The 13,404-nt window shown below is 38.5% G+C and overlaps 1 protein-coding gene across 3 annotated transcripts in view; it reads left to right on the top strand.

The window, feature by feature from the left end:
• The window catches only part of pde1cb (phosphodiesterase 1C, calmodulin-dependent b), a 119,536-nt gene that overhangs the window by 11,914 nt on the left and 94,218 nt on the right, over nt 1–13,404 (top strand). The window contains exon 1 of one of the 3 annotated variants that reach the window (XM_004542928.2): nt 2,784–3,091. The exons of the other annotated variants lie outside the window; for them this stretch is intronic. Within the exon in view, the coding sequence (XP_004542985.2) occupies nt 3,010–3,091 (82 nt within the window). The 5' untranslated portion in view covers nt 2,784–3,009. Of the gene's footprint in view, nt 1–2,783; nt 3,092–13,404 lie in introns of those variants that run through there. 3 annotated transcript variants of the gene reach the window in all.

Raw genomic sequence — 13,404 nt, forward strand, 5'->3', positions numbered from 1 at the left:
CTGAATAAGGCTTGAAAGTATATTGTAACCGCTCTGAACCTTTCAAAAACAATTATTTAGTCCACTGACAAAAGGAAAGAGTAGCAAAGCTACAATATTCCCACACATGCCCTCATTAACATGAAAGCTGCCCAGGAACCCACAGTGAGAGTGTTACAAAATTAGGATCTTCACAAATTGCTACATGTGGAATGAATTGGAGGCTCGGGAGAGCAAGGTGACAGCAGAAGGAACGCGTAAAGAGCTCTTACTGTAGCTCACCAACAAAATGAGATGGAGTGTAATTATCCTACAGCCGTGTAATATGTCCTCTGAAACCGAGCTGAGTGACTCAAACTGTCTTTCTTGTAATTGGATGGATGTTCTGATTGTGATCGATAGCTGTTTGACTGTACCGATACAGATCCTTTGGGTATTAGAAGATACCGTTCCTATTATAAAACAATAATCCTATTTTTCACTATGTAAATTAAAAAACATAGATGCTCACTATCATTTGCGTATTGTAAATACACTCATTGGCTTTGTTGTATTGCCATTGCAATGCACTGCACTAGTTTTTCTCCTCTCTTCTGCTCTCTCTCTGTCTCTGTATGTGCGCTTGTGTTTCACGATGTGTGCCCCCTCCCACGCACGTGGAGTTGAGGAGAAACAGGTGAACTGAAGGATGTTACTTGACGTGACAAAAACTCAATATGTTGATGTTTAATAAAAGCTTCCCAACCATGGCTAACCCTAAAAAACCCCAAAAATATATGGCTACAGTTTGTGTGCTGTTACATTACAGTTAAGTCAGAAAAAACTGCCTGCTGCTGCAAAAAAAACTGCTGACCATCTGTCTTTACCCCTCTCCGTGATACATGTGCTTCCTATACAGCTCTAGTGGCACAAGACACACAAATATAGACGCTATCATGAAATACGTGCACCTCTAACTGCTACATCATTTAGAAAGTATGCATTAATTATTGTTGACAGTATTACACCGTGTGTCCTTATTTTACAAAATTCTTGTATAACAAAGAGTGATTTGTCACCTGTTGATTTTACACACTCATTTTCAGTCTTGCATGTATGATTGGTGTGCAGATTTTTTTAAGTAGGTGTTAGCATTTTGGTGTTTTGGCACACGGGCATCATGCATCATTCATTGCAAACTAGTAATTATTGTCAGATTACATTTTAAAAAATAAATAAAAATACAACGGAAATACAACCAATTAATACATTTGGCAATAAGCTGAGAAGTGCATTTGACTTAGCTCTTAGGAAAGGGCTGTTGTCATTGTAGGTAACTGAAACCATGGTGTTTCTCTGACTTTAAACAGCATATTTTTGTTGTCCAAGCCCATCTATGCTGTTACAGTTAGCCACGGTCTATGCCATTATGAATATAGCACGTTATGCAATTAAACACAAACAAACAAAATTCCCCCTAATTGTTATCAGACCAGCAATTATACTGCATATAATTTAGAATGGAAAAAAAACGAACAGTCTATGTATTTGTTGCATAAAAAATAATTTCCAATGCCCAGGTTGCTTATTAATTTTTTTGTTATTATTATTATTATTATTAAAGCAGTGGCGTGCTAATGCTTCCAAATCCCCTGCCTAACATTGCTTGGATTATATGACAATGACTGTGTCTGTTATTATGAAAGTGGAACAACAAAGGGGAAAGGAACAAACACAATGAACAAAGTTAGATCAATATTAGCTTTCTCGAAAAAGTGCAAAGAAAAAAAGAGATTTGGACTGTTTTATTGCAACAATCCTTAATAACAATGAACACCGTAAGCAGAATGTTTACAGATAATATCTATTTACCTAAATTAAGAACAAAATTAGGGTTGAAAGACATGTTTTCTTATCTGTGTAAATGCTTTTATAGGCACAACTAATGAATCTGAGAGAGGGTGTGAGATCAAGCCAGAAGTGTTCATAAAGACTTCTCACAGGCACTAATCAGGGGGGGGAAGAAACACTGAAAAATTCCATAACTAAATGTCAGACGGTGCTAATATGGGGAGCTTTTTATCCTTTATTAATCAGGTGTGTGTGTGTGTGTGTGTGTGTGTGTGTGTGTGTGTGTGTGCGTGCGTGCGTGCGTGCGTGCGTGCGTATAAGCACACACACACTGCACTGGTAAAATGAAATGCTGTTCAAAGAATCACAAAGGGAGGATTTTTCCTGGATAACAAACAAAGCAGCGTCCTTGCTTCGGTGTCAATTAATCTACTGGGATTTAAAGGGGAAAAATAAATACATTTGAAGCAATTTGTCTGCTCTTACAAACGCTGCCATTAAAGGGATAATGATGAGACTGTGTTTTTTTTCTGTCAAAAGAAAAAACGTGCGCGTTTACTTGTAATGGCCTTCGGCTTTCTGTGGAGAAGCATGGAACTGCTAAAAAATAAAGAGCAAAGTCAAGCGTTGAGATCTCGCTTTGACTAAAAACATATAATCACTCCCTACCTGACTCGTGCACCAAAGTTTTTGTGTGTTTGAGGGTGTGTGATCACAACTAGAAGAGACTTTAATAGGCCAAATCCGAGCTTCCACAGCTTTTGCTAAAAATTGTTGACAGTAGGAGGAGTCACATTCATTTAAACACCTCTAGAGAGGTCCTGTCCAACCACCACCACCCACCACAGACACCTACTGTACCTCTAGGGGAAGAGAGACAAGGAGAGAGAGTGGGGAGGGAGGGGAGGAGGGAAATCGAGAGAGAGAAGAAAAGCAAACCAAGAGCCATAAGCTCCTTGAAATGAGCTTGTTGAGGGGTGAGAAACGGACAGACCGAGAGAAAGACATGTACAACAAAGACAGGGGGTGGAGAAAATTCTCCTGCTCGGCGTGTGTAACGAGAAGTGGTGAGTCTTTGCCAGTTCTCCCCGAGCGCTCGGCACTAAATGGAGTCAGAGGACTGAAACAAAACTAAAACAACGCACTGCAAGTGACAAGAGGCATTAAAACGAGATTAAAAGGAGGAAGGGTGACAGCGCGATGGAAGCCAACTCTAAAAAGCATCGATTCAGGAAGGGTCGGAGTGCCACCTTCAGCATTGATGGCTTTAACATCACCATAGGTAAGCATGTAAGCAACAAGCAGAGCACGAGCAAAGGTTAAGTGTGTTTGCAGGGGAGCCCGAAAGTGTGCGTGTGTGAGTGGAACAGATTATATGGGTGTGTAAGAGAGTTCGAGGCAGTGCAGTGAGGCGTTCGGCACCAGCACAGAGACATCGTTAAACACATCATCACATTTCAGCTTCTCTGCACAATTCGACACATTAGTCCATTCTGCTGAAGTTGCTGCTTGCCTCTGTACACCATGGAAACAAGGGGACTTCAGACTAAAGCTGTGTGCAGCTGACATCACCAGGAATTCATTCTATTGTCTTGACAACCAGAGTGTTAATGAACTTATGTGCCACTTGCCTTTTTTAGTTTTCCCAGGACTTGTGAAAACTCCAGCAGTATTGAGTGTTGAAGCAATGTGAAAAATAGTGTCCTGAAGATGTTCTGTGGTGTGTTCCCTTAGAAGACTTGTGTCCTCAGATAACATGGGGGGGAGTTAATGAGAATAAGTTTGTTTCATACACAGCAGTGTTGACCTTTTGTCATGTGGGAACGTGTTGTGATGAGAAACAAAATCTTGGTCATGCTCTCTCTTGCAGTTTGGTAAACAAAGTGAATTAGAAACTCTGCGTAGAACTATATCTATCTATCTATCGATCTATCGATCTATCGATCTATCGATCTATCGATCTATCGATAGATCGATAGATCGATCGATCGATCGATAGATAGATAGATAGAGATATATCTCATTTGTCATACTTACTTTTTATGTAAAGCTGAAAACACGCAACACTTTTTGTGGCACCCCTATCGGAGCTGTCACTGTTTGCACTAAGTGTATACTTATGAATTCAATATTCATTTTAATTAAACCTGCATTATGGAATTTTCCGTTAACAGTCGAGTAGATGATTACTTGGAGTGTGGTCGCCTGTGGAGACAAATCCACTGAGAATTGTAAGCCAACCTTAATACATGCCCAAGCTTAGTTATTATTGTTGTTATTATTATTATTTTTGTACAGCCTGCAACTTTGCAGCCTGTGGTTCATTCTTGGTTGTGTTATCCACTTGCTTTTTAAGATGTATCCCTGTAACCTGGCCATCAACTACTGAGGAATAAAATGATTAAATGGTGGACATAGTGGTGCATTTCGCAGCTACTTCACGTGTCAGTAGTAGGAATGAATGCTGGACTAACCGGTGATCACGTGGTGGTGCTATGTGTAAATATAATACTGTTTGTTATCATGTTTGGCACAGAAGCTTTATAAGGGCGACCGTGGCTCAGGGGGTTGGGAATCGCATCTGTAACCGGAAGGTTGCCGGTTCGATCCCTGGGCTCTCTGTCCTGGTCGTTGTGTCCCTGGGCAAGACACTTTACCCTACTTGCCTACTGGTGTTGGCCAGAGGGGCCGATGGCGCGATATGGCAGCCTCGCTTCTGTCAGTCTGCCCCAGGGCAGCTGTGGCTACAACTGTAGCTTGCCTCCACCAGTGTGTGAATGTGAGAGTGAATGAATAGTGGTATTGTAAAGCGCTTTGGGTGCCTTGAAAAGCGCTATATAAATCCAATCCATTATTATTATTATTAAGGGCAAGTCTTTGTTACAACTTTTTTTGTTGCCTCCTGCTAGTTAAATAGTTCAGTCTTCTAACCGCACTAGGTAATTTTCCTCATTACCTTAATGAAGACTTTAAAATCTCTTCCTTTTTGAGCTTTCAAATTTGTATATACATTAATTAAGTTTTTTTGCTACGAAGGAATCACATTTAACATGACGTGCATAACAGGAAGTGCTTGCATTATGAATACAATGCACAGCGGGTACATTGCCTATTCTGGACATTTCTGTCCAGTTTGGAGTGTTTTTTATGCAAATCTTAACACATCTTAATTTACCTTCTCCTTACTGTTTGCGTCAGTAACAACCAGACCAGTGTGTGCAAGTTTAAAAACATTGAGATGTTAAAATAAAATCTAACTTGGGTTGAACTGGGAACATGGAGATCTTAGTGCCTTAGTACTATTACATATCTATCTATTCTTTGTTTCTAGCACAGATTCCATGCCTGGACGGTGTCATTTAGCTGAGTATAAGATTGAACGTTTCAATCTTTAGACTGTCACAGAATACAAAGATAGGAACAGAGAAGCAGTGAATGATTTCTTGATGATTTTTTAATAGTGCTCAAACGTACCTGAAAAGATTTTATGATCCCACAGATCTTTGGATTTTCCGCTTACATTGCTGCATCTTCTTACCTGTGAAAACCTGCCTCAGTCACATGCCCTAATATCATGGCTCACAACCATGGCAGTTGTCATGGTAACCTACAAATGTCACAATCAATTGCTCACTGGGTCAAGGTTTCAGTCCGCGCAGCAGCATTTTACCAATCACCTCCTCTGAAGCGTGACTCCTAAGCGCTGGTCCTCATTGCCTGGCTGGACTCTTTTGTTTTCTCCTTTATTAAACTCTGAACCTCAACTGTAGCTGACAGCCTCTGCTCAGATTCCCACTGAGGTGTTTTGTCAAGTTTTAGCCTTATTAGATTTGTTATATTTCTGTTGATGTTATGAGTTTCATGTGGCCAAAGCCAGTTTTAACTTTGCAGCTCATTTGTCAGAGTACAAAGCACCAGGACTCTTGTTTTCATGCACACATTTTGGGGTTTTTTTGTTTTGTTTTTTTCCTTCTGTTTCCATTTTATTAAACCATCTTTTCTCTTCCTTTTTCTCTTCTAATTGTACCATTCAGTTTGTGTCTGAAATAGTGTCTTTGTCAAATAGTCTGGGTGCCAATTTTGAACAAAGCAAACTTCTACTGAAAACAAAAGTAGCAAATGCTGACAAGCTCCTTTGTCCATTTCATATTAATAGCTGTTATAAAGACTGTAGATCCATGACATGTGATTCTTCATTCCTAGTTCCTATTTTTTTCCAATTATTCCCCAAACATTTTTTATAACTATTCAGAAACATCCATTCTTGTGCATTTCTTGCTGCAGGATAATCACTATATAAAAACCTATGTTTTTTATAATCAAATTCAAATAACACAATAAAGACTGTTAAGTTCAATACACATCTATCTAAAACAAACACATAATTAGTTTAACTTTAACATCATGAATCAACTTGAATCACATATCTATCTACAGTTAAACTGGAAAAAGACACTTTTTTTTGGTTTTACCTCTGTACACCAACAAACTGTATTTTAAATCAAATAGTCAAGATGTGATTGAAGTGCAAACTTTCAGCTTTAATTCAAGAGGTTTTTACAAGAATTTGACTTTAAATGTTCATATAGACACTTTTTTTTTACATAGTTCCCCATTTTCAGAGGCACAGAAATAATTGGACAGTTAACTGAACAGCAATTTCATGGTGAGGTCTGTTCCCTTGTTATTTTATGATACGTGAAGCAGACTTTCAGTCAACTTCAGATAAAATATTGACAAATTTTCACTGTAATTTTAAATATGGGGCCTGAAGAGATGTCAGCGCCAGTGAGAGAGGCCGTCGTTAGGCTGAAAGAATTAAATAAATCTATCAAAGAGACAGCAAAAGAAGGAGGAGAAGAAGGAAAACGCTAGCTAGATCAGCAACACCAAAACCCTTAAAGACCATGGAACTCATCTAATGTGCATGATGACAGAATTATTTCCATAGTTTTGAAAAACAACTTCACATCTGACCAAGTCAAGGACACTCTTTGAGTGTCAGGCATGCCATTGTTTAAGTTTACAGTCAAGAAATGCCTAGGGATGGAAACACAACAAGGTGCACATCACTGATTACACCCAAGAATAACAAAGCTACAATAGACTTGAATAGACAGGATATTTGTGAAGGGCACAGGGCTATATTATCTGCTCTCATCTGGCCAAATGCTGTAAAAATGAGCGGACTGAGCTTCACAATACAAATGCATAATGACCCAAAGTCTTAGGCAGAATCAAACAAGGAGTTTCTCAATGAAAACAAATGGGATATTCTTCAATAGTCAAATCAATCACCTCAGCAGCAGCCCATGCTTTCACTGGCTGTTGTAAAAGCCTGGCGGAGTAACTTAAAAGATGAAACACTGTATTTGGTGATGTCCATGGATTCATGCATTTACTCACTTTCATCTAAATGTTATAAACAATCGTTATGTTTAAAATTATAATATTTTCAGGGGTTAGGATGGGCCTTAATGACCTAGAACAGTGTTCCTGCACCTTCAGGTAATGAGCAATTAAATCTGATAGGCACACTCATACATATTACCATCAAATGACTTAGTTTTCCTGTGCTGCAGCCTGGCATTGCTCTCAGTGACAGCATGGAGATATTGGCTCAGTAATAAGAAAATAATGACATTACATTTAGGACTGAAAGATAAAATAGCAAAAGGACATGTAGGATTAATCAGTGAACAATATCAGTAACTAATAAAAAACATAAAATCTTTGAAACTTTCACTTAATCATTTTATTATTATAGCTGCAACTGTTTCCAATTCAATATCCATCAACATAGCTTTTTTTCCCCCCAACTGTGACCTTCAGTTGGATAAGTGGAAGAAGATGGATGACAGGATGGATGGATGGATTGTACAAGGTGTTCATTAGTCATAATCTTTTTTTATGGTATTCTGATTGAATGTTGGGATGATTGAAGCATTTCCTGTGAGAGAACCTGACATGCCGCCCATATACCTAATGAAGTTTGGATAGACTGAATCATTGTAATAAATATTCTAGCATTAAGTGAGACAGTGTGTGGGTGTTCTATTTAATTGCTTTTGCGAACTGATACATGTCAAAATTACGTAACAGATAGAAATCAGCCAACACACAGTTTGACACACAAAAAGCTGCAGTCCTCATCTTCCAGCCTTGGCTCCTCTTTGTCTAGATATTTGCTAATTGTGAAGCATTCAGGCTGAGCTGCTTATGTGCAGCTTTGCATATAGGAGAAGAAAAGACAGAGACGGAGGGAGAGAGACACGGGAGAGTTCATTTATTTATTTTATTCCAGCCTGAAGTGCAAATAATGTACATCAGTATGTAAACACTGAGTCATGTTTAAAAGTATAATGCATGTAATGTATATTATACATTTTGTATGAATTAGTCTACCTCACTTAATCAACATAGGGAATATCCATTCATTTTAAATCCTATAATTTTTCTCTTTTTTTAAGTAACTATAATAGTGATGGTAATAAAATATATTATCTTTTGTCTTTAAAGAAACAAAAATTCCCAGTGCTAGGCCTGGACAGCTTAAAGCCAACCTTTATTAGACTGAAGGAAACCCTGGCATATCTTCAAAGACCCTTTATCTAAAACACTTTTTGATTTTGCATTTGTGTGGTTTTGTGTGACTATTTTAGTACCTTGAACTGCCCCCCCTCTCCTAAATGCCTTCCAGGATAGAATATTTGAAAATGTGCTCAGCTGTTAACTTGCTCCGTGATGACTAGCTCTTCACTCTGCCTTCCAGAGTGATCGACTCTGATGGATGTTGGACTTCATATCATAAAAACCACCTATTTTCTAGTATAACACTACAACTGGATGATAACGGCTGATGCAGATGCTTATTTCTGTTTCCATGGTGAGACCGTAATGCCATTTTGCTATGTTCTTTTTTCTGATGACATTGAAAAATTGTGAATCGTTTTCTGCAGCTGGATCCTACATTTTCCCAGCCAGTATTCGCACCACCTTGATGACTGACTCTCTTTCTCTGGTATAGACTGTTTTCATAAGCCAGGCGACCTTTGAAAACTGAACTTTATTTATACGAAATGTGTGGATCTTCTTTAATTTCTGTGTGACTTCTTAATAAGTTAGTCTGTATAATGAATGTTTTTGGGGTTTTTTTATGCTGCTAAAGCCTTTCCTTTATTAGTGCTTTATACAGCAGTGAGCGAGGAGATTTCCAGGAGGATAGTATAACAGACCATAAATCCGAAAGTAAGATTTGATTGAGTTATAGTGTTGTTTATCAGAATTTATCCAAATCAAATCACAGTGAGTGCATTATGATTAAAGCTTGTTTTTGTAAAGTTTGTTCATTGTGAAATTTAAAAGGCATAATAATAATTTGAGTGCTCACAAAATGATTTGACATGTTCAGCTTCACTTTTCACTCCAGTGGAGCAACAAACATTATTGAGCTTATATACAGATAAGAAGGGGATACAGGTGGGATATATATAATGTCTGTAATTTTCCATCCATCTTTTCCAATGAACCCCTCCTCACTGATGACAGTTGACAGACTTTCTAATTCAAAGTGTGAATCCATAGAAAAAAAGGTGGCAGCGGTATAACATGATAGTAGTGATGTAGTTTTAGTAATACCAGCTAAACGATCGCATGCATATGAACTTGACTGATAACCCATTCTTAGTCCATATAGTTTAATGTTATGTCATCCCAGCTCCAGGTCTTCTGGGAAAGCTTTCCACAAGGTTTAGGAGTGTGTTTATGTCAATTTTTGACCATTTTCCCAGAAGCACATTTGTGAGGTCAGACACTGATGTTGGATGAGAATGCCTGACTTGCAGTCTCCCCTCTAATTCATGCCAAAGGTGTTCTATCATGTGGTCAGGACTCTGTGCAGGCCAGTCAAGTTCTTCTACACCAAACTCACTCACCCATGTCTTTATGGACCTGTCATATCGGAACAGGAAGGGGCCCAAACTGTTCCCACAGTTCCCAGGTAGAAGAATGAAATTGTCTAAAATATCTTGGTGTGCTGAAGGATTTAGCGTTTTTGCTGGAACTCCTGAAAAATAACCTCATACCATAACCTCTGATTCTCCAGACTTTAAACTTGGCACCATGCGGTCATACGTGTCCACTGCGCTAAAGTCCGTTGGTGGTGTGCTTCACACCACCGCAACGATCCACAGCAATGCTATGGATTGTGCTTGGTGATGTAAGGCTTGGATGCAGCTCCAAGGCCATGGAAACCCTTTCCATGAAGCTCTTTACTCACTGCTCTAGAGCTAAACTGAAAACAGCATAAAGTTTGGAAGTGTGTAGAGATTGACTCTGTTGAAAGTTCGTGACCTCTGATTGTGGAATATTTAGCAGTGAGGAAAACTCATGACTTGACCTGCTGCACAGGTGGCATCCTATCATGGCACTGCTTTTCCACCATATAACCAGAACAGTAATTTCCATCCACTGTTTGCTCCTCTTGTCATATGTAGTGCAACTTGTGAGCACTGTGTTGAGTCATTTGTTTACATTTCAAATCAACAGCAGTTAGTGTCTCCTCCTTCACAACCTGGTTGTACTCAATGGGTATGCATTGAAATATAGTTTTATCCACCTTCAGCGGAAACAGCTTTCTTGCATTTTTAGCAAAGAATTTCACATTATTGGAGGCTGTTTAAGTAGCTCCCTTTTTATCTCTTTTAGACACTTGCTCTCGGACATGCCCGAGCTCGTTTCATTGTTTTACACACTAGGGAATGTAAATACATGGCATTGCAATAGCAATGATATCCCAGTATGACATTTTCATATCGAATAAAACATTAGACCAGTACCAGTGTGGACAGTGCGATGTGACACAGCTCCAATGCAGACTTTTGACCTACTTTTTTGGAAAACAGCAAGATGTAGTGAAGGAGAGTGAAGGTCAAGTGGAAAAACTAACACTGACAGTGTCAGTCCCATTTACCTCACTGGTTAGATGAAATGTAGTGACCTATTCACCACCTAACAGACTTGTGCTCTGTAAGCAAATGGAAAATTAGTGCTGTGGTATTTTGTTCTTTTTCTTACACTTATTTTACACTCACTTTGGAAATTGATGCTCCATATATGTCCTATAATAATGTCAGAATTTTCGCAGAAATTTTCTGCAAACACTTAAAATGTCAAATTATAGCTACAATTAATTTCAGCTACTGTTAAAAATTTAAACTGGGAATATTTTCATTAATGGCGACTCATATTAATCTGACCAGCTGCCACAGGTCCTGCCATTACCACAGTAAATATTGCTGCCTAAAGTTGTATTTTTTATAAAAAACATTAAAGTGTTATATTAAACAACAAAGGGGATGGAAAAAAACTAGATATGGAGTCTGTGTTCACTGATGTTAAAGGTCTAAAATGTCTGCTGTTAAAACTGTGTGTGTTTCAGCATAGACAAATGGACATCAGAAGGGTCATTTTAGTGACTGTGAATGTGACATATTTGTTGATGCCAGATAAGCAGGAGTATTTCAGTAATTGCTGGGATGTTCCTGTGCAAAATCTCAAAGATTTACATAGGAATGGTTTAAACTACATAACTGATTGTGCCACTCTTTGCACAACAGCTGCAGTCACTCATTTATCATAACTGGCAATGAGTCTTTCACATGAATTTTGTCCCACTCTTCTTTTACAGAGTTGTTAATTCAGCCACATTGAAGGGTTTTTGATCATGAAGTTTGTGTTCAAGGTCATACCAAAGCATCTGAGTAAGATTTAAGTCCAGGTTTTTTGAGGCCACTTCATTGGCCATTGGTGTTTCATGGTGCATAAATGTGCTTGAGCTTCAGAGGACAAATTGATGGCTGGACATCCTCCTTCAGGATTTCCTTGTTGAGAGCAGAATTCATGGTTCCATCATGTACAGCAAGACCTTGAAGCAGCAAAGCAGCTCCAGACGATCACATTACTGTCACCATGTTTGACTGTTCTTTTTATGAAATGCTGTGTTTTCCACCAGATAATCCAGATATTTTTTGGTAAATGTGAGATAAGCCTTTGCGTTCTTTTTGGTCAGCAGTGACATTTCCCCCCAGTCTCTCTCTTATTGTTGAATCATGAACACTGACCTTAACTGAGGCAAGTGAGGCCTGCAGTTCTTTAGATGTTGTTCTGGGTATTTGTGTGACCTCCTGAATGAGTCGTTGATGCACTCTGGGAGTAATTTTAGTAGGCCGGTCACTCCTGGGAAGGTTCACCACTGTTCCAAGTTTGCTCCTTTTGTAGATAGTGGTTCTCAATTTCAACACTGAATTGTGTATTTACAGGTTATCTTATTCTAATATTAAAATTTGTTTGATGATCTGAAACATTTAAGTGTGACAAATATGCAAAAATAAAATAGAAATCAGGCACTGTATGCATGCACTTTATGTTGTTTATAAAGTGATTGTTTGAGACAAGCTTTAGCAGAGTGAAGAGGAGAGTGAAAGTGGGTGTCTCATGCCAAAAGCACGAGAGTAGGGTTGTTTGTGAGACTAGCTTTAGCAGAGTGAGGAGGAGAGTGAAAGTGGGTGTCTCATGCCAAAAGCATGAGAGTAGGCAACAGTTTTCTGCTCTGCTTTTACTGTTTAGGGCATCATCCAAAGAAATCATGTTTGTGCGTTGTTCAGCTCACTAACAAAGATGTGGGAGAGACATATGCACAGTTGTAATCTTGTGCGTGCCCAACTGTTCTCGTCTAACTGTTCAGACTTGTACAGTATCTAAATTGACTACTTGTACACAATGTTTCTGATGCATAAATGTTACTAGATCATTGTGTATTTTGCCTTAAAGTGATCATGGTGTGCATTTAGATATGAAGCTAGCATGTTCAGATGCTGGATCAGAGTGCATGTCTGAAAGATGCTTATATGGGTTTAATTAAATGACTAATTTAAATAAAATCCATCATTTGTGATTGAATTTCTCACCTACCTTAAATTAAATAAACTGGAAACAAAACACATTTTGCTTACTTGGAAAAATAAGCAACATTTTGCCAGCTAAAATCCAAGCACACATCTGCGATTTTTCTCCTCTAACTACCCACTAATGGTCTAAAAGTCTCATGATCAAATGGGGTTTTACATAAATGGCTGTCTTGGCTTGTCCATCCGCAAGAACACATTTGGTGGAATAAATTCCTGTAACTACCCCTAAATTCAAAATGAGGCATTAAAATATATTTTATCTTTTGCAGGAAGGAAAAAAAATGAAAAGATGGAAATTTGAAAAGATGAAAAACACTTCATATAGAGTAAAACAAACAATTAATATAGGGTAAAAAGCAAAAAGATTAGAGGGGATTTGTTTCACTGTGTTCTTTAGTCTCATGAGTCTATGATCCACTCGTGGCTACAGTGCTGAAACGTGGAACACTGACTTTTGCATCTAACCTTGTTCATATCCTTAGAGTTCCTTATTTACAAGGGCGGATAATCTGATTAACACCAAAGGCCAAAATCAAACAATGCTGTTTATATTTGTCACAGGAAGCTGATGATGAGTTTTATTCACCTGCTTTATTATCTACTAGAAGTCGAATTTCATGGAGGCCCA

Source organism: Maylandia zebra, linkage group LG18, assembly GCF_041146795.1.
Source record: "Maylandia zebra isolate NMK-2024a linkage group LG18, Mzebra_GT3a, whole genome shotgun sequence".
Taxonomy (NCBI): domain Eukaryota; kingdom Metazoa; phylum Chordata; class Actinopteri; order Cichliformes; family Cichlidae; genus Maylandia; species Maylandia zebra.